The 22,907-nt window shown below is 33.9% G+C and overlaps 1 protein-coding gene across 12 annotated transcripts in view; it reads left to right on the top strand.

Annotated features, from left to right (window-relative positions):
• The window catches only part of ERBIN (erbb2 interacting protein), a 126,737-nt gene that overhangs the window by 41,825 nt on the left and 62,005 nt on the right, over positions 1-22,907 (top strand). For all 12 annotated transcript variants that reach the window (XM_058563951.1, XM_058563949.1, XM_058563954.1 and 9 more), the window contains 5 exons: positions 1,100-1,297; positions 4,030-4,147; positions 16,390-16,468; positions 18,056-18,145; positions 19,931-19,987. In XM_058563951.1, coding sequence (XP_058419934.1) covers positions 1,109-1,297; positions 4,030-4,147; positions 16,390-16,468; positions 18,056-18,145; positions 19,931-19,987 — 533 coding nt within the window. In that variant the 5' untranslated portion in view covers positions 1,100-1,108. The remainder of the gene's footprint in view (positions 1-1,099; positions 1,298-4,029; positions 4,148-16,389; positions 16,469-18,055; positions 18,146-19,930; positions 19,988-22,907) is intronic.

The following is a 22,907-nucleotide window of genomic DNA, read 5'->3' as shown; positions in this document are numbered from 1 at the left end:
AGTTAGAAAAGTTAGAAGCATTGCCTTGCAGAGCCATATTGGAGCCTGAGCCAAAGAAAAAAATGAGTAATGCCGATCCTGTCTTTATCTAAAAATTAGCCATTTTGTTCGTAAATGGATTATTTTTCAGTGATTTTGATTTTTTAAGAAAATATTGTATGAAAATATTTAATTTGATTGCTGAGTTTTTTTGGTGCCTTCTTACGTTTTGTGCCTGAGACATTTGCCTCATGGCTTCCATCTAGTCTTGGCCCTGGTTGAAAATAATCAAATACTGTAATGTAGACTCTTCTGCCCAGGGCAACAATTTATTATTTTACAAAGAATTGATAACCCTAATTAACGACATTCTTATTTATTGAAGTGGGCTTTTCTTTGCTAATGTAACTTAGCCTAGTTGGAATTTACCTACCTATGTACATAGTGTTCCTAATAAAGTTAGCCCCGAGAATTTTCACTATTTCAGAATTGAACCTTTCCCCCAGTTAGTTTCAAATAATGAAGTATGTACTTTATTGAAACAAGTTTATTCTCTAGTGTGCAACCTTAAAGAAATATAAGACCTGTAAGCTCTTTAGAAAAATTAAAAGACTGTTACTTAATTGAAACAAAATATACTTGGCATAGATTGGAATTTTGATGTGGGAGAGTTACAGGAAAGTTAAAGGGTGATTATTCTGATGGCTGGTTAGGAAGACCTGAAAATATCTTTGTATTCCCACTTCCTACTCAAAACTGCATATAGGCAAGTTCTTAATTAAGAAACAGCTGTTAGTCAAAAGTTAAAGAAATATTTTTGTTGTATTAGAATTTTTCTTGTAGAGGATGAGCAGACTCATAAAGCATAGTTATTGTAGAAACATATAAATAAATGGTTACTTAACGGATCGTTTCATAAAGTACAAAGGTGCTTGAGTTTAATTTGAAATTCACTATATATAAATTTTGATAGTAAAGCAATGTTAAATGCATTCCATCGGGTGTGTATAGGGGAGGAGATCTTTATATGTGATAAATGAATTGGAATGATTTGTTTTGAAAAATTGTTAGTTATAATATGTGTGTTTTAACTAGATTTATTTTTATTTGAATATTGCAGTGTCTAAAAATGACTACAAAACGAAGTTTGTTTGTGCGGTTGGTACCATGTCGCTGTCTACGAGGAGAAGAGGAGACTGTCACTACTCTTGATTATTCTCACTGCAGTTTGGAACAGGTTCCCAAAGAGATTTTTACTTTTGAAAAAACTTTGGAGGAGCTCTATTTAGATGCTAATCAGATTGAAGAGCTTCCAAAGGTATGTCTTTCAAGAATTGCCTTTGGTTATTTTTGTACTTAGAAGTATGATATTCCCAGTGTTGCCATAATGCTGCCTGATATATATGTGTGCGTTGTTTCCATTTTTTAATTTAATTTTATCTTAGGGTATGCAGCAGATTTCAAATATTTTTCAAATAGAATTTCTAACCTTTATCTCTTCAACTTAATTGCTTGAATATTTGTGCAAATAACTTAAAATTTTGCATTTAGTTCCAGTTTTGTTATAGCCACTAAGGTAGGTAATAAGACTACACAATTTCTGCAGTCCATAGATTTAAATCGACAAATTGAAATTAATGTTTTCTTTTTCTAGTTTTCATAGGACATTGATCTACATTATTGTAATTGAGTATAAATTGTCCTTTTAGTTATCACATCATAATTTTGTTGTTAAATAGCTTTTTAGAGGTAATAATCTGTTTGCTCCTTTTCAGTTTGTTTGGAAAGGTTGGAGGGCTTAACATTTCTGAAATATAGGAACAACTAGAAGGAGAAAGTTGGATTGTTGCCGTGAAATATTCTCTCACATTATCAACTTCTTTGTTAAAATTTTGCGTTGGCTACTTTTTTTCTTAAATCCTAATCCCTCTTCATCCTCTACTCAGTTGCTTTTCTTTTTATTGACAAGCTGCAATAGCTTTAATTTAATTGTCAAGACATTTTACCACCCAAACGGCAGTTTTTCAAACTGTAGGTGGAGACTCATTGGTGGTTTATAAAAATCAATTTAATATGTGTGGCCTTTCCAAAAAACAAACTATGATTTGGACTGGCAGATTTAGAAAATAAAAATATAGGACACCCAGTTAAATTATAGTTTTCAGATAAGCAATGAATAATTTTTTTGCATAAGTGTATCTTATGCAATATGTAGGACATACTTTTGCTAAAAAGTTACTTGTTTATCTGAAATCCAAATTTAATCAGCACCGTGTATTTTATTTGGCAACCTTAACTATAATAGAACAGATGATAGAATGTGTTGCATGTATCCATTGTTACATGAAGTATTTGTTTTAGGTTTGTGTGCGCATGTGAGTGTACACATACCGGATGGCAGTGTTTTGAAAGAGGCTTTTCTTTTGGTGACTGGTAGTAAAAACATTTTGAAAGCCAGTGCCATCCAAGCTTGTCTTAAAAGAAATCTGTATGGTGGCTATGGATAAAATATTAAAGGTTGTGGGTTGCATGTTTATGAATTACTTGCCTAGGTTGTGAATCGGGTGCTTTGTGATTTACTGTTGTTTTATATACTGTTCTTCAGCAAGTAATTTATCTTCCTTAGCTAGTTCTCCTAGGGAACATGGAAGACTAAGATTAGTTTCTTTCACCACTAGTAGGGTCTCAGTCTGGGGATTGCATTGAAAAGAGAGAGGCTCGCTATCCTAGTGCAATAACTGAATCACTTATCATACCTAACAATTTTCCATTTTCGGAAGAATATTCTTCTTTTTTTTTTTTTTCCTTTATTATTTTCTTTTGTGTGTGAGGAAGATCAGCCCTGATCTAACATCCAGGCTAATCCTCCTCTTTTTGCTGAGGAAGCCCGGCTCTGAGCTAACATCTATTGCCAATCCTCCTCCTTTTTTTTTCCCCAAAGCCCCAGTAGATAGTTGTACGTCATAGTTACACATGCTGCTAGTTGCTGTACGTGGGATGCGGCCTCAGCATGGCCAGAGAAGCGGTGCGTCAGTGCGCGCCTGGGATCAGAACCCAGGCTGCCAGTAGGGGAGCGTGCGCACTTAACCGCTAAGCCACAGGGCCGGCCCAGAATAGTCTTCTTAAATAGGGGTTACTCAATGCCATCCTGACAATAGTTTTTTTTTTTTTTTTTTCCCCTTAAGACTTTACTTTTTTAGAACAGGTTTAGGTTCACAGCAAAATTAAGAGGAAGTTATAGAAATTTCCCTTACACTTACTCTCTCCCCACACAACATAGCCTACATCATTATTAAAATTCCCCCACCAGAGTGGTACATCTGTTACAACTGATGAACCTATGTTGGAATATCGTAATCACCCAAAGACCATAGTTTACATTATGATTCACTCTTGGTGTTGTACATTCTGTGGTTTTGGACAAATGTATAATGACATGTATCCGTCATTATGGTATTATACAGAATATTTGCACTGCCCTAAAAGTCCTGTGTGCTCCGTACAGTGTTTTTGGTATGGAACTTGGAAGTGGCCCATTTACCTGCTGCTTTTGGTTAAATATATTTTAGTTCACATTTTATTAGTGTGATTTTAGCGTAACAGTATATTTGCTCCCTTATTTATTTTGTCCTCTCAAATCAAAATTCTATATTTTGAGTCCTTTTAAATCAGTTGTATTTATTTGAATTTAGTTTATATAAACTTTCATTTTGGAATAAGTGTGCTTGAAATAACAAGCTCCAAAGTTTACAATATTTAACAGCCACTTAGTTTTTACTACCTCAAAAGAGAATACAACCATATGCTTATTCTCACAAAGTGCATTTTGCTCAGGGCAGAAGTGTGAGGATGTAAATCATTCTGAGTAGTTCCGTGGTGTTCAGATCCATAATAGCATAAAGCAATAAGAGATCTTTCCTTGTTCCTTGTATTTGTGTAGGTATAACTCATTCAGTTTAATAACACTAATATTTGTGTAAAGGTTAATAAATGAAATATTGAAGGAAACTTAAAAAGTAATCAAAATCTTTTCCTCCTTTGTTTCAATAGCAACTTTTTAACTGTCAGTCTCTACACAAACTGAGTTTGCCAGACAATGATTTAACGGCATTACCAGCATCTATTGCAAATCTCATTAATCTCAGGGAACTGGATGTCAGCAAGAATGGTAAGATTTTTTTTCCCCCTAAGTTTTTGTACTTGGGAACATGTTACATTATTAAGATTTCTGTTGTTTTAATAAATAAAAATGTAAAATTAAAAAGTCAGATTGTAATATATTATCATATTAGCTTATATATATATGAAATTTATGTATATAAATGATCTATGAGAGCCTAAAGCAAGGTGCAGAATAAGTGTAAAAAATTTTAAATGACCCTTTAATTAAAATTCTGTGGATACATGCATATACATATTTATCCTTAAATTTATGTATTTATATATATTTATGTATTTATATATATATATATGCACTGTTTATAAAGATGAGAAACTAGTGACAACTGTAATGTCCATTATTGATTACACAATTTGATACATCCATAAGAGTGGAATATAATGTAGCTCCATCAATATTTCAATATATTTCAATGACATGAAATATTTACGGTGTAGTATTAAAGGTAAAAAAAAAGTTGTTTAACATTATAAATGTTAAATAAATCTACAAATCAACAAATATTTATTGAGTGACCACTCTGTGCCAAGCACTTTATTAGGAGCTAGGATTGCTATTAATGATGAGAAGTAAAAGGACATGGCTGCTGTTCTCCTGGGACATATAGTCTTGGTTTAGTTTGTTTAGTTTCATATACGTTGAAGAAAATGTGGAAGATATTTTCCAAAATGTTAAGTGCTTACCTTGGAGGGAGAGATAAGTAGACACTTGAAAATTTTAGAATGAGCATATGTTTCTTTTATAATTAGAAATAAAGGGGAAAAATTGCAGGAGGATAAATTTTAAATGCTTGCCCAAAGATAGGACTTCAACAGACACTAAATACTAAGTCATATTTAAATAATTCTTTACAACGTTTGGAAAAAACCTTTATAAACAAGTCCCCAAAAGTTAGTGCAGTAGCACCACCAATACCTAGTAATCATATTCCATTGCCCTTGGTTCCAGGGTTACTTTTTGTCTTGATGGTATGAGTATCTAGCAGTAATCCTTCTGTCTTACCAGTTCTCCTAAATTTCAGGACTTATTGTGAAAACCACTTTAGGACTGATTAAAAGAATCATCCTCTTTTCACAATTAGCAATTAACTTTGGCAGATGAATTAACTACTGTGTCTACCCATCTCCACCCCCCCAAAAAGGAACTTTAAAATAAAATAAATATATAAATTATTGCAGGCCTTTATTTACTAAACCCTAATTATCTTAGTTGTGGAAAATCCATGTCAAACAATTAAATTATATATTTTGTACGAAAATGATTAAATTAACACTTTTGTTTTAAGGAAGGTCTAAATCCTTTTTAGGACTTATATTTATATTCACTCTAGGTTCAGGTGAAGTTTATAGTGGTTAGTGCCTTACTGGGTTTCAGTTGTCAATAGCCAATAAATTTTAGGTTTAAAGCTAGTGTTGTTTTTTTTTTTGTTACCTTTTGTTATTGAGTCATTTAACTTTAGGGTTAAAAATTTTCTGTTGTATGTGAGGGCCAGCCCCAGTGGCCTAGTGGTTAAGTTCAGCTCGCTCTGCTTTGGCAGCCTGGGTTCGGTTCCTGGGAGCAGACCTATACCGCTCTGTTAGCAGCCATGCTGTGCTGGCAGCCCACATACTGAAAAATAGAGGAAGATTGGCATGGATGTGTGCTCAAGGTGAATCTTCCTCAGCAAAAACAAATTCTGTTATATATGGAAAATTTGTGTTTTAAATAAAAAATTTAAAATTTGATTGTTATTTAGATGAGATTCATTTATAATCATATCCTGCTTTTTCTCCAACTTACTTCAAAACTTTCATATTCAAATTAAAAGCCCACATAAGAATTGACAGGACACCCATTGATTCACCCATTGTTAGTGTTTTGCCACATTTGCTTTATTTCTCTTTTTAAAATATGTATGAATTTAAATATGTTCAGGAAAAAGATACATGTTGTTGCTTATATAAAATGTCGTTTTGCTAATAAACCTAATTAAATTTTAAGTTACAGACGTGAACTTCACCTTTAAATATTGAGCTAAGCATTTCCCAAGAACAAGGAAATCCTTATACGTAACCACAACATCATTATCACTCTCAAGAAATTTGACATCACATTTTCCCTGTTGCCTAATAATACCCCTTTTAACCTTGCAACCCCCAACCCCCCAAGATAAAGATCACATATAACATTCAGTTATGTCTCTTTGATCTTGTAAAGTCAGGAACAAATTGCCCCTCCTTTTGTGTTTTTCATGACATTGCCATTTTTGAAGAGTTCAGGTCAGTGGGTTTTTAATTTGTGTGACTTTTCCCCTCATGATTTTATTCAGGTTAAATAGATTTCCTCATCTTGAAACTTCTCTTTAAGGGCAGTTTGAAATTTGTTTCCGTTCCTGGTGCTTAATATAGTGTCAACTATTGCTTGATAAATTCCAAAGTAAATGAACTTAATCTATTACTGTTGTAGCTCTACATATGCTGATAGCTACGTCAACTCCATAGCATTATGGAATTTTAGAATTGTTGTGACGTTAGAAGTCATCAAGTGTAACCTACCATTCCAAAGGGGTATCTTTTCTGCTTTTTGGTCTTTTTAAATTGGAGATGTTAAGGTGTAAGGAAAGAGACCTGAAATTATTTGGGAATTATTGATAGAGTTGTATACACCTGGGAAAGACTGGTAAACTATGCTACCAGTCTTCTTGGTGTGAAAATATTACTTGGATCAATAGTGAACGTGCTTGCATATATCCTCCTGAAAATGCATTAACACCAGATTTGTTACTCTAAACTGAGAAGGATGCAGTTATGGCCCTGCAGCATCATTAAATGAATATCTTAGACTTCCATGCAACTTCTTAAAGAATAATATGTTTGAGTTATGACAACCTATTGAACTGTAGTGTTTTTCTTTTTTCATTCTAGTTTCAGCAACTCCTTGTTGCTTATATTGAAAACCTACTTTATACGATTCTGTCAGCTTGTTGGTGTTTTTAAGGAGTTGGAGATAATTTCTATATGATCAAAAGATGTGAGATAAGCACTTAAATATTCTGCCCAGAAGGAGAAGGGCATTAGTTATTGCTGCCAATAAGACCTTACAATTTATTTTGACTGAAAATTCAATTGATTTATCTATTCTTTTCTTCTCTTTCTGTGTGATTTTACATAGAAAGGACCACATCTATTTTTTAAATGGCAGAATCAGTCCTGTGTCTTTTACTTGTTTCCTTGTTTTTTTCTCCTTTTAAACTGATGTCCAAATGAAACTGCATTTCATTGATAGTGCACAAAGCTGGCCGAGGAGAGACAAGAAACTATGACAGTATCAGAACCATTATTTTGACTAATAAAAATTCTATAACTCTAATTGCTAATCTTGACTATTCATCATTATAACTGATATTATTAACCCATTTTACCTTTAGACAGCTGATATTATTTTAATTTACTTGTAATATTTAACCCTAAAACATATGCTTTTACAAGTCTGTATTATTGAAAACAAGAATATAGCGTGCATACTATAGGTTTATGTGGTTGGTTATGAGAAATATGAATTTTGTTAGTTGTAAGTTCAAGTAGTAACTTGCTTAAAACAAAGATTAGTACACTGAACAAAAGTAGTATTTATCAGATTTTGAAATTATTCAAATTTTACGTAGTATTCAGATGACCACTATGTTAGGATGGGTGAGAGTTTCACCTTATATTCTGAGTGAGAAAATTGAATTACTCCTAAATTTTTTTCTCTATGATAACATCTAATCATGTTAAATCTTGAATAAGATGCTGTGATTGTATCTAAGCCACTAGTGTTTTCTCCTTTCAGGTGTTTGTATCAGTTTAATAATATTCTGGTATATTTTAGTATGCCAGATACTGTTTTCATATTCATTAGCTATATGCCCTGCTTGGAAGGAGGCAGGAAACATTGTGGCATATTTATTAGTATTTCAGCAAGCTGTTCTTATTTAGAAGCACTTGTTTTAGGATTTTTGCTTTTAGATTTTCTTAGTTTACAATCTTGTACATAGTTCTTCCAGTTTTTCTCAACTGGCCAGGTAATATGTTGTAGTGATTAAAACCTTAATTAGGAATAAGAAGAATTGGACTCTAATCATTGCTTTTCTGTTTATTGGTCCTGTTGTTATATTGGGGAATCTAATTCTCAATTAGTCTATATATAATATTATCAATATTACCACTTCCCTGCCTGCCTCATGAGACTGCTAGCCACATTGTGGACCAGTCTGTATATAGGAGGTATATAAATTTAAGGTATTAATATTTGTCTTTATTTTTTGAGGAATTCATTTTTTTTTTATCATTTATATTCTATGATAAAACTGGAGTGTTAATTTATGAGTTTTAATTTGCTCTTTTGTGTCTAAAGTTTTGGTTTATTGTTAGTTTTTTAAAGAAATAAAAAGTTCACCAAGCTCCTATCCCAAGCCATTGCAGACAGCAACTGGTGTTAGAGAAATTATCATCTGTTGTGTTCAAATGGCCTGTCTTCTTGAGAAGACTAATAGGGATGATGCTTTAAAAACATTCTGCTAAAAGTGATTGGTAGGCAAAGCTGGTGGGGAGGGGAGATTAAAAAAAAAAGGAGGCTGTCTAGTTGTTAATTCTTCTGTATGAGCACACTGAGTAAAAAGCCAGGAATTATAAGGCAGAAAAACCAGAAAGAGTAGCTCAGATTTTTCTATCTGGTATGGGAATGCTAGTGAGGTTAAATAAGGCCTTTCTTTTTAATTGAGTCAAAAAGTCAGGAAGAATGAATTGAAAGTTTGTGGTCAAAACAGAAAGCAGTTCATGGAACCGGAGAAAATCTGATGATTGGTGACAAACTCCTGGAAAAGGTTCTTCACTTTAAGCTCAAAGAAGTTACACTGAGGGGCAAGCCCCATGGCCTAGTGGTTAAGTTCGGTGTACTCCGCTTTGGTGGCCTGGGTTTGGTTCTCAGGTGCGGACCTACACCACTCGTCGGTGACCATGCTGTGGTGGCAACCCACATACAAAGTAGAGGAAGATTGGTACAGATGTTAGCTCAGGGCGAATCTTCCTCAGCAAAAACAAAAAAATAAGTTACACCGCGTATGAGGGAAATTACAGGTTGCTGAGGAAGTCACTGTATTTTTCTAGTGTCTTAAAATTGGTAATTTGCTTAATAGTTAATGTTGTTTAAGTTCAGCTGTTTTAATCAGTTTATTTAAGGTAATGAAAGAAGAAAAACCATGTGTTAAACTAACCTGGAACTTAAAAATTAATATTCAGACCAGTGATCACTGGTCACTGCCAATTGTGTTAATAATGTAGACTTTAACTGGGGTGTGCACTCGTGCCTTACCACTCATTGTATTATACCTGGTCCAAATCATACATCTATTAGCCCCTGACTAATGCAGTCATTTGAATTTGCAATTTCTGGTTTAGCCTGTTTTGCCTGGAACTGTACTATTTATTACCGTAGCCTTTAAAGTGCGTACGCAGTAAGGAACCACTATTAACTTATATTCTACAGTTAGGACATTGGAGTACTGATGCCCTCCAAGCAGAGATCACCAGGAAGTCACCCCTGGTTGAACAATTTGGGTTTATTACTTGATGCAGTGAGCAAAAACTCATACCATGGGGTGGGGATTGAAGAGGAGTCTCAGAGGGTGTTTATAAAAGACTTATTATAGGATTTGGGTTTTTGTTTGGTAATTTGGGGGAGGGTTTAAGAATATGAGGCTTTGTTGTGGAGATGGGATGCTATCAAGAAGTAGGGGTAATTCTGTGATTGGGAATCTTAATAAATCTTATCTATAGGGAGGGCAGATCAGAGTGAGGCTAAAACTGTAAATCAGTAAAGAAACAGCAATCACTCATTACTTGGGAGAAGGGGTTGTTTGGTATTTTGTAGCTTGGACAGTGTTCATATTTTATCTTTGTTCAGACATGAGTACAAATTTACTTTTGTCTTGATCTGTTATGGTCAAAGAATGGCCTGGTCTGACATTGATATTCTGTGAAATCATTTATTTCAACAGGAGACTACCAAGACCTCCCTTTGAATGCCAGGCAACTAGTTCATAGTTAGGCCAGGGACTAGCTAATAGTACCAGGCCAACTCCTGTATGTCAGGAAGTATTCTCTCTATCTCAGCAGTAAAGAGAGAGTTATTCTGTAATTAAACAGGAATGATATGAAGAGGATAGCCAGGTTTTGAAATATCTAATCTAGTGCTTCATTTTATTAAGTTTGAACAGAAGAGTCAAATTCTTATAAAAAGAGTGTATGACAAAGAAGGAACACTGTTGTAGTCAAGTGAGAATGAAAAAGAACAGATAGTTGAAATTGTTAGAGAATTAAGAAGTACCTCATGATAAAAATTCAAGTTCTGCATACTTTATGTATAAATGAAAATGAGCCATCTTTGGAGACTAGCTAACACAGCATTGAGGGTAGGCCTCGTTTAGAAAGTGACTTGAGCAAGGACTTGAGGAAGTTAGCTATGTAGGTATCTGAGGGAAGAATGTACCAGAAAGAGGGAACAGCCACTGTAAAGTTTGTAAGGTGCGAGTGAGAAACAGAAAGCCTGGGTATCTAAAACATAGTGAGCAAGGTGGGAGGAGTAGTAGGAATAGAGGTCAGAGAGGTAGGGATTTGGAGCAGCAGATAATGTAGAGCCATATAGGCATGTGTATGTACTTTGACATTTACTCTCAGTGATATGGAGTTATTTGGAAAGTTTTGAGCAGATCATTCAGAGCATGATATCTGATTTGTATTTTAAAGGTTTACTCTAGTTATGTGTAGAAGCACTATGGGTACAGAGATGAAAAGTGAGCAGTTTAGATGCTATTTCAGTCATCTCGGGTGATAGTGGTGGAAGTGGTGAGATGTGGACAAACTCGAGGTATACTTGAAGGTTGAGTTGACAGAGTTTCATGATGGATTAGATGTGGGATATGAGATAAGAGTAAAGGATGACCATAGTGGTATTGGTCTATGCAAGTGGAAGAATAGAGTTACTGTCAGCCAAGATGGGGACATCTTGTGGGAGTTGTAATTTTTAATGGAAAAATTCAGGAGCTCACTTTTGAACATGTTACATTTGAGATAAGGTATCTAGTTGTTCATAGGAGTCTAGAGTTCAGTCAAGAGGGAACTGTGCTAGCTATACGTATTTGGAAGTTGCCAGCGTATAGGTGGTATATAAAGCCTGAGATTAGATGGAGTCAGCAAGGCGATGAGTGTGAAATAAATGAGGCCCAAAGAATGGTCCCTGGTAGCAACCCAACATTAAGAGATCTGGAAGAGGAGGAGTAAGGTACAAAAGATACTAAGAAGGAACACTACTGAGGAAGGAAGGAAACACGCAGAATGAAAATATTTGTTTTCCTTGCGCTTTAGCTTCTCAAGAAAAGGAACCATGTCTTAGTATCTGCGGTCCATAGCATAGTGTCTGACACTTTATGTGTAGTTGGTATATATTTGCTGAATAATATAGAGGATAGGTAATTTCAGTTTGGGACATGTTTTGTTTGAGGTGCCTGAACAATACCTCAAGGACATTTGAAAATTCTTATTTGGAGTTAAGGAGAGGGGAGGGAACTGGAGATAAGATTTGGAGCCTAGACATGTATATGGTAGGAATTGAAGTCATAGTAAATACATCGCTAGCAATTTGTAAAAGCACAAAACTGGTATTTCAAAACTACTTGCTAAGGGCAAAATTATTACTATGTATCTGAAACTGAAGATGATTTAGAATTACTAATTTCACATATATTGATTGCTTACTTTTTATAAATCACATGCTATGAGATAAAGTACTTTAAAATTTGAAAAATATGGAGTGTATGTATTTGTGGAAGATGATACAAGCATTACTTTCCATTAACTATTAAAGTTGTAGAAGTCTAATATAGAACTCTTGAAATTATTCTTTCTCCATATAAAATTTTAGATCAGTAGAACACACTATAGTTTTTGATCTTTTTCTTCTTAGACTTTATTATGTACTAAAAATATTATAGGTCTTGGAATAATATCTTTTATATAATACTTTATGGACTTTAATAAAAGCCAAAGAAATGAGATATGTAGCTAATTTTTAAAACGAAGTGGGGTGCTAATGAGAACAGTATGGAATGTCCTGCCCCTGCCCTCTGTCTTAGTGTGGAATGTTTTATTTAAAAAAAAAGTGTATGATAAGAATTGTACGCCACAACCAAGTGAGACCCATTCTAAGCATTTAAGGCTGGTTTGATATTTGGAAATTAATCAGTTTATCCACCACATCAATAGGCATATAACTCACTCAGTAATTCCATTCCTTGGTATTTACCCAAGAAAAATGAAATACATGTGTATAGAGTGATTTTTTAAAAATGTTTATAACAGCTTTTTCTTAATAATTCAAAACTCCTTCCTTTTTTTGCCCTTTTCCTCCATGTCTCCCACATCTGCCCTGGAAGCCCTGTTGCCACCCCCATTAAAATATATAGCCAATTTAGCAAAGGGGTGCCATTTTAATGTATTAGCAGAGTTATTTTAATGTAGCCTGAATAGAATTATCACTTGAGACAAGTTATTGGTTAAAGGATTGGTAAGAATTTATCTCCTAAAGAACAAGATTCAGTAACCTTAAATATTTTGTATGTAAATGAATGAGAGAAAAGAGGAAAGAAGAAAATTAGTGTAAAAAATATGGATGTTATTATTAGTAGGTAAGTCAAATTTAGCAAATGTTTGTTGTACAAAGGTACAATATACTAAGTATTTACATATACTTAGAGAATTGAGTCAGCCTAAGTAAAACCTATTAGCAGTAATATAAGAAGCACACAATTACTATTAAGTAATTCATTGTATAAATGCCCTAAAATGTATAATTGAAGTGTTAAATGTATAGGTAAAAGGAATGCTTTGTAGATCAGTGGTTCTAATTTTGGGACTTATAATAAATAGGGTTGTCAAGTTTTTATTTTACCATTAAGAAAATTCCTCTGTGCCTCATTCCTTCCAAAAGCAACATTTCTCAAATCCTTTTACCATCATTTTATTAAAAAATGACTTTTCACTTAAAAGAAAAAGAATCAATGCTAAAAAGCCACTAAAATTTAAAACTTAGATGAAATGAAAGATAAATATCCAAAATCAATTCAAGAAAAAGTAGAAAACTGAAAAGCCCAATGAATACAATATTAAATTGAATTAGTAATCAGGAGAACTACCAGGCCTAGTTTTAGGGACAAGTTTATTAGCTAAACTTTCATAGAATGGAGTAATCCCTAATTTCTAAAAAAACATTCTAGAAGTTAGAGAAAGGGGGTAAGTATGGGATTCAGTTTTAAGGGTAATACACTTTAATAACAAAACTAGATAAGGATTGTTTAAATTGAAATGTTGGGAATCCTCTGTTGGGGTGACAGAAATGACTGCTGTAGATCTCATCCTCCATCAGGCTAGCCCAGACATCCCAGGCATGTTCTCACAGAACAGTAAAAGGAACCTGAGAGCTAGTGGAAATTAGCCAGAGCTTTTTTAAACCATTCATTTCATCAGCTCTTGCTAATGTTTCATTGGCTAAAGCAGAACAGATGGCTGAGTCCTGAATCAGGATGAGGGAAATCATACTTCACATTTTGATGGAAGGAGTTGGAACATCACACAGCAGAGTGAGTGAGGCCATTAATGTAATCAGTCTGTCACGCATACCTAGAAATGAACTTAACAGAAAGTGTGCAGCATGACCTAAACGTAGGAAAAGCATAAAACTATGGAATAGATCAATAGAAGAAGGTAACAGAAAAGACTGTCCAGAAACATAATGTGAGAATTTGGAGTATGACAGAGTGCCTCTACAAATCAATAGAATAAGGAAAACAAATATTTCATAAGTGTTGGCACAACGTTTTTATATGGGAAATAGAAAAAATAGAGCCTTGCTTCACAGTATACAGCCATGCTCTGCATAACAACGTTTCCATCAATGACGGACCACATATATGATGGCAGTCCCATAAGATAAGTACCATATAGCCTAGGTGTGTAGTAGGCTATACTATCTAGGTTTGTGTAAGCACACTGTATAATGTTCACACAATGGCAAAATTACCTAATGTTGCATTTCTGAGAACATATCCCCATCCCCCCTTGTTAAGTTGATGCACAACAGCTGTTTTAAAGTCTTTTTCTGTTAATATTGTTATTTCTGTTATCCCTGAGTCTATTTCTAGTGACTGAACAGTGGTAATCTTTTATATTGGAAAATTTCAAGCATTTTACAGAAATAGAATAATATAATAAACCTGATGTAGCTATCAACCAACTTCAACGTTTACCAACATGTTGTAGTTTCATCTGTACCTCCTACTTTGCCCTGTGTTTATTTTAAAGCAAATCACAGACAGCCTCTTTCATAAATAAATATTTCAAGATGAAACCACTCTATTATCACACTTAAAAAAAAAAAAACAGCTAACCATAATTCCTTAAACATTAATATCCATAAATATCCATCACTGTTTATATTTCCTGATTTGAAGGTTTACCTGAACTCCATAAATTCCAGCAAAAGTAAAAGTTCCTAAAACTGAAAGTGATAAAATGAATTATCTTGAAACTGTTAGAGAAATTGAGTTAGTAATAGCAATGATAATAAAACTTTCCCTTAAGGAGTCAGAGTCCATATTTTTTTAATTGAAATAATTGTAGATTCACATGCAGTTTAAGAAACGTCACAGAGTGATGCTGTGTATGCGTTACCTAGTTTCCCTCAATGTTAACATTCTGCAATATTATAGAACAATATAGATATTGACATTGATATAGTCTCCCAGTCTTATTCAGATTTCCCCAGTTTACTTGTACTTTGTGTGTGTGCATGTATGTAGTAGGTTTGGATATTCACCACAGTCAGGTCTCTTGGGTCTCCTCTTATCTGGGTAGTTCTTCAGTCTTCCTTTGTCATTTTTGACCTTGACAGTTTTGAAGGTTACTGGACAGTTATATAGTAGAATTTCCTTTAATTTGGATTTGTTTGATGTTTGCTTATGATCAAATTCAGGTCGTGTGTTTTGGGCAAGAATAGGACAGTAGTGATGTTGCGTCCCTTCTCAGTAATCTTAGATTAGATGCCACATGATGATGATGATAACTGGTGATGCTGACTGAAGCAGTTTAAGGTGGTACCTGTGAGATTCATTCATTGTAAAGTTCCTTTTTTCCACTTATAATTAATGAGTATCTTTTGGGGAGAAACTTTGAGACTATGTTAATATCCTGTTTCTCATCATTCTTTTACCCACTAATTTTAGCATCCATGGTTGAATTTTGACTGAACATTTATTACTGTATTATTTGCCACTTGGTGATTTTGCATCATTCACTTTTCATCACCTGAAATTCTATACTTGACACTGTGGTAAATTTGCTTACTTGGAATCATATAGTGATAAAGTTGAAAGAGGCTTAAATGATCCTCTAGTGGCAACCCTGTTCAATAATCATATCATGTTAGCGGAGGAATGGCTCTTATTAACACAGAATTTTTGGAATATTTTAAAAAGTTAGTAATTAGCATTCGTTTAGATTCCAACACTACTGCTTAAAGGTGGTCTGTGGATTGTTGCTAGTTCACAAATTACTGTTATTATATTTTTGCTGAGAGAAGTCGAGGAAATGAGTAAGTACTTAGGAACTTGTACCGTAATTTAACTTGTCACAACATTTATATTGTATTTTATGAAAATACTGGTCTACAACTGTCTTCAGGCATATCCACTGGCCTATGTGATGTAGATTTTCTACCTCTTCTATCTTCATGTTTGCTTTCAGTTTTGTTCTTTTATATATATTAGGGGCCAGCTCAGTCTGGAGCCCAGCATTAAGGAAGTAATGCCTCTTTTTACGTGAGAAAAACAGAAAGAATGCTAAGTGTTCTGCATTTTGTGACCTTAACGATGTCACACAGAGAAGGCACTAATTTTCAGAAGAGCTAAGAGAAGGAAAGGAAGGTAAAACTAATCAAGGTAATTAGCAATTATAAAGAGGCAAATAAAAAAAAATGAAAGAGAAAAGAGAAATTGTTGTGGAGGTGGTTCTTTTTGCTTGATGTTGCCAATTTATGTAGATCCTGCTTAGTTGGTGTGTTTCAAATCTGCAAGGAGTACGTTAATTATTACTGTTGTTGTTATTATATCTTTTGTAATATATTCCTTTAATTTGATCATTAATTATTTGTTCATTTTCTAGGAATACAGGAGTTTCCAGAAAATATAAAAAATTGTAAAGTTTTGACAGTTGTAGAGGCCAGTGTAAATCCTATTTCCAAGTAAGTTCTTCTCTGTTGAATTATAAGTTACTTTTGTGAATAAAACAGCTATGAAATAGTAGAATGTTACTTTCTACATTTTAAAGAGCAGTTAGTATCAATCTTAAATCTATACAAAATTTCAGTTTTAGATTAAAAAGGAGACTTTTAAATAATCTTTCTAACCCCATATTTTACAAAGGTAAATTTGACATCCAAACAGATAATGCAGTTGTTTTACTCCAGGTCTCACTGATAGTTAAGGTCAGAAATGAGACAAGAATTCAGATTTCCCCACTCAGTGTTGCTTGTACAATATAAAAATGTCTTCACCTGCAAATCATGTGTGCGGCACCCTCCAACTTTTGCAAATAATAAAAGAAACTGAAAGGTCAAGAAGGTGAAAACAACAAGAAAGGAAAAACCACGTGATTGGTTACGTCATATACCAGAGGTCGTATGTATTCTCTTGTGATGCTAATGGCTGTAAGCAGAAGGCTTTCCTGGCACTAAAGAGGTTAAATTTTGCAAAAATGGAATGGTGAAGCGAAAGATGTACAAATAGAGTGAAGCATAGCTTAGTATAGCTAAGTTGAAAGTTGAAACCAGCTTTCACGTATTATAATACTGTATTTAATGAGTTTTTCCAAACTTAGCATTGCTTCACTTGCTGTAGAAGATGGAGGAATGTGACACACAGGAGAAAGAAGATGAGTCAAAAAGACTGATGTGTCTTATTGCAAGGGAATTTTGTACTTTTTAAAATCCTGGACATACATGTAAAGATGATGTTTTATCTTCATCTGAAAATATTGCTCTAGCATCAAATTCTACGTCTGTAATTTGTTTTGTAAGCCACAGGAAATAAAAGTAAAGCTAATACATGTAGCTTCCTATATGGCCTTAAAATGTCATTCAGCTTTTTATATTGTTTCTTCTCATTTGCTCATTATAAAATTATACAATATTCATTTGATTATTTAGGCACCAAGTGTTGAAATTGGAAATAATCTAAACCAGTGATTCTCAAATGGGAACACTTTTGCCCTCAAAGGTCATTCGGAAATTCTGGAGACATTTCTGGTTTTTACAACCTGTGGTGGTGGGCATGGGCAGTGCTACTGGCTTCTAGTGGGTAGAGGCGAGTTGCTGCTAAACGTCCTACAATGCAGAAGACAGCCTTCTCACAGCAAAGAATTATCCAGCCCAAAAAGTCAATACTGTCAAGGATTAGGATTCGTTATCTAGTCGTTCGGATTGATATTAGTTAAGGCGAGTTTCAAGAGTGCCAGCTAATGTCATAGTTATGCCCTAAATACATTTCTGTGTATTTGTGGCTCATTCATAGTTGACTATTTTGTGCAGATTTTATCTTACTGAGACAAATATTGCCTCACTTCCTTTTTACAGAGATGAAGATATAAACGTTGAAACAGATATGTTATTACAAAAGGCAAATCTCAATTTGAGGATCACTCAAAAGTAAAGAGAGAGCTATTATCTGTTAAGAACATGATAGACATGTTAGACAGATGCTTACAGATATTTTAATAAGAGACTGAAATTCTGTATATGAATTTAATTTAAATTCTGGTGTATTTTATATAGGCTTCCTGATGGATTTTCTCAGCTGTTAAACCTAACCCAATTATATCTGAATGATGCTTTCCTTGAGTTCTTGCCGGCTAATTTTGGCAGGTAAATTATAGTTTCTTCTAAAACCTTTTCTTGTTAGCTCTTGTAAAGTTTGCAAAACTACAAGTTGCTCTAGTAATACTGTTAATTACAGTTTCATAGGCTCTTCTTTTGTAATTATTTCCAAGCATTGTGGTTTTTATAGTTTCTTCAGAACTTATTTTGACTTTTATTTTCCCAAGTAAACAAGAAGCAGTGAAAACTTAAAAGAAAAAAGTAATTTAAGATTTGATTTGGTTTTTAAAGTATGCAAAAATAGGGAGTTTAAATGGGGATAATTTCTGTATATTTGAGATATGGAATGCTTTATTCTTAGCATTTATTACATTGGAAAATGATCTGATTATTGGTTTATCTGTCTTTTCCTGGAATCAAAATTCTGGGGAAAAGAAAATGTGTTTCTGGGGTCTACCCCATTGCTGCCCACCTCCCCCCATTGTTTGAACATAGAGCAGTTCTACTCATATTATAGTTCCTGAGTAATTTTTTTAAATGAAAAGATGAGTCAATAAATGAATGAATAATAGGGTATCAAATTATTATTGTTTAAGTTAATTACTAGAGAAAGTGCTATCCAACTACATGTTAATTTTATAGTCATCTTTTTGTCTAAAAATAAAGACAAATACCATATGATTTCACTTATATGTGGAATCTTAAAAAACAAAACAAAACCCTAAGCTCATAGATACAGAGAACAGATTGGTGGTTGCCCAGGGGTGGGGAGTGGGCAGAGTGGGTGAAGGTGGTCAAAAGGTACAAACTTCCACTTAACAAAAATAAATAAGTCATGAGGATGTAATGTACAGCATGGTGACTATAGTTAATAATACTGTACTGTATATTTGAAAGTTGCTAAGAGAGTAGATCTTAAAAGTTCTCATCATAAGAAAAAATTTTTGTAACTATGTGTGGTGATGGATGTTAAGTAGACTTATTGGGGTGATCGTTTTGCAATACATACAAATATTGAATTGTGTTGTACACCTGAAACTAATACAATGTTATATGTCAGTTACATTTCAATAAAGAAAAAAGAATTCTGGGAATTATTGCAGCCCAGTGACTGTCCTGTGGGAGCCATCTTATCATGCTTCATGTATTTATATACATCATATATACATATATGTATGTGTATATACATATATATACATATACACATATATATATAAAATTCGTGTACCTGTCCCATTCCTTTTCTATATCTGGCATTTGGACCACTTGTTAAAAATTAAAATATATTTGACACATAACGTTGTGTAAGGTATACAACATGTTGATTTGATATGTTTATGTATTATAATATGATGTCTTTGTAGCATTAGTTAGTCCCTCTGGACCACTTATTCTGCTCATTTTCTCTCTAGTTTTATTGGAATGTGCATCCCTAAAGTGCCAGAGGGTTTCTCCTTCTCCATTTCCCCTTGTATTCCCTTAGTTTTTCATCTTAGAGCTGAACTCTAGAATTGAATTATCTACTAATGCCTAATAATTATGGGAGGCATTTTCACAAAAAAGGCATGCAATGCTCTAGGATTGATATTTAGGGGCAATCATTTTGTGCTTTGAATATGTCTATAAGAGTTTACCCCCCCCCAACTAATTCTGAGAAGCAGAAATAGTCTTTTCTTCCTTTGTATTTCTTTGTAATTTTTAATACAATATTCTGCACATTGTAATTATACAATAAGTATTGGTTGCTTTAAAACTTGAGAATATGGCATTAATTTGTTAATTAAATTCTTTGTCATTGTCATAGATACTTGATTTGTTTTCTTTGTTTTGCAGATTAACTAAACTCCAGATATTAGAACTTAGAGAAAACCAGTTGAAAATGTTGCCAAAGTAAGTAAAGATGCTATCTTGTCTAGAATTTAGTTTAGAATTTTTCAAGAGAAATTTTCACTTTTTAATATCTAGAATATGAGTGCAAATTATTTTAAAAGACTGACATGTGTGGTCATCATATTTTAATTAGTGGTGTTCAATATAAAAATCCATGCGTCTGTTGTTGCTGTTTAATAGTGATTTCCCAGCTCTCTGGAACTCAGTCCTTCGGGACAAAAGTCAAAATAATAAATATGTGACGGCCACCTGAGTCCCAAATAAAGGTCCTGGTTCATACACTAGAGCTCTTACATAGTACTCATTAGAGAGATCCATAAGGTCTTCGTGGGAAGTCTGGTAACTGTAGTTCTAAGAACTTGTCTGGTTTTGTAGCCTGATGTAAATTAGAAGTGGGGTGGAGGGCCCCCTACTGGTAAGCTAATATCCAGAAGAGGGCAGTCGGAAAGCAAATAAGAATGTAAAATTAAAACGGATCTACAAACTCAAAATTCACTGTAGACCGTACCCATTTGTTGAAGAAATGTCTTAAACACCCTGAATTCATTGCTACATTTTTACAGTTTAGGCACTGGCAAACTACAGTCTGTGGTTAAATCTGGCTCACTGCCTATTTTTGTAAATAACGTTTCATTGGAACCACATTCATTCATTTACATATTGTCTATGGCTGCGTTTGCTCTACAGTAGTAGAGTCAAGTAATTGTGACAGAGAATGTATGCAGAGCCTAACATATTTACTATCTGACACTTTATACGAAACTTTGCTAACTCTGGTTATAATTTACTTGTCAAGAGTTAATTGTCACCTCTTGAGGGAAGCATCTCCACCTCCCCAGGAGTTAGTTGTTCTGTTTACTCAACTTCTGTGGCATCTTATTTACATCTATTATGACCTTGCCACATTAGTCTAATTTTTTTATGCATTTCACTCCCTTCTTACCTGACCAGCACACACATATGTGCACATGTAGTTGTATCCTTTTCCCCAAGATTGTAAGTCTTTGAGGACAAAGAGCATATCTAGTTTTGATTCCCAAAAGGACATTATGTATTAGCTGAGTAATTGTTCAGTGCAGGACTGATTAGAGTTTATAGTGATGTTTGTGAGTATAAATTAAAATGGGAATTATGATCCATATTAAAATTCAAAAAGGATTAAATATTTTACAGATTTGGTACTGGCATTGATGACTCCTTAGCTCAAAATTGACTACTTTCTAAGAGAGTTGAATAAACAAGATGTAAATTGTTTGCTGAAATAGCTAAGCCTACAGTTAATATGATCTATCTGATGTAGGTAATTCACTTATTTTAACTCCTATTTAACTTCAAATTGGGCTCTGTCAATGTATTTGCAAATATAATTCTTTCCTGCTTTCTTTTTAAGATGTAGGATTAAAACCTTTGAGGCCTCACAAACTATAAAGAGGCCATAGTTTTAAACGTTATGGAAGTCATGTGCATTCAGGTTATATGAGTGGACCTTCTTATGATCAAAGCATAGAGCAGTGGGAAAGCTGTTTTAGATATGTAGTTAAGTGAAATTTAATACCATCTTAATACTGGAGGGCACAGTACCAAGAACACAAAGGATGTAAATTTTTCCTCTGTGACAGAGGAGGAGATAAAAATGAGTTAAATACAAAGGAATTTTAGAGGTAAACAGGAGGAAATTTGAGGGAAACAGGAGGAAATCTAAAGGATATTGTCTTTACTTTCTCCTTGAAGTAGGAAGCTGGATCTTAAATGAAAAGACTTGAAAATGAAAAGGTGAAATTTTGTCTTAGATTTTTGAGGTGTATGAGTAGGATCAAAGTTGCCAATATTAGCTACAGCAAATTGAGATGGAGATGTTTTTAGGACTTTACAATATATTTCCTCTATTGTATTACATATCCGTGTCATTCATATCTTCCTAAATCAGTTTTACAACTTAACTTTCTAAGGATGTCTTTAATAATTAAAATTTTCCAATGCACTGCTTTTTGTTTGGTACCCTCTTTTATAACTTACCCTTGTTGATATAAAGTATTTAATTGTTGCGTGTGAATTTTTTTGTGTTATCTTGTCATTATAAGAATATTGAATTAAGAAAAATAAGATTATGCTTTCTTCTTTCAATCCCCCCTCACCCCCCCCCCAGCCATGGCCCTCTTTACTTTTCTCAAATGTCCACCTGATATAGTATTATTATGGTCTTGGGAGTTTAATGTCATAGCATCTAATATTTCTTGAGAAAGGTCCTGGAAACACCTTTTGCTTTGTCATGAAGCAAACTAAAACTGACTTAGAGATTTTCTGGACAAAGACAAATATGAGTAAGGGAAGCAGAATTATAATATTTCATAGTACCTGAGAATAGGCACTCAGTAAATCTAAGTTAAATAAAGCAGCTTTGAGAAAAGTTGATGTTGTGAGCTGAATTAAATTAAAGGAGTGTTGATAGAATGGCATATTTAAAATGGAAGGGTTGGGGAAAATTAGCTTCCTCTAATGTTAGGTGAGTAATACCAGTGACATAACAATTATATGTGTTCTTATATTTTTTCACTAAAAAGCCAGAGAAATGTTTTAACTGTTTTATTTTACTTACTATTTTTGTTAAATTTCCAAAGAAGATAGAAATAATCTGTGTTCTTGTGTCATAATTTAAGGAGCCTGTTGGGTGTTTTTTTTTTTTTTTTTTTTTGGTGAGGAAGATCAGCCCTGAGCTAACATCGGATGCCAATCCTCCTCTTTTTTGCTGAGAAGACTGGCCCTGGGCTAACATCTGTGCCCATCTTCCTCTACTTTATATGGGATGCTGCCACAGCATGGCTTGATAAGCAGTGCATTGGTGCGCCCCTGGGATCCGAACCTGTGAACCCTCTGAAGGCCGCCGAAGCGGAGCACACACACTTAACCGCTGCGCCACCGG

Source organism: Diceros bicornis, chromosome 20 (genome assembly GCF_020826845.1).
Source record: "Diceros bicornis minor isolate mBicDic1 chromosome 20, mDicBic1.mat.cur, whole genome shotgun sequence".
NCBI classification, from domain to species: Eukaryota; Metazoa; Chordata; class Mammalia; order Perissodactyla; family Rhinocerotidae; genus Diceros; species Diceros bicornis.
The sequence above is the reverse complement of the archived record's forward strand: the minus strand, read 5'-3'. Positions and strand labels throughout refer to the sequence as shown.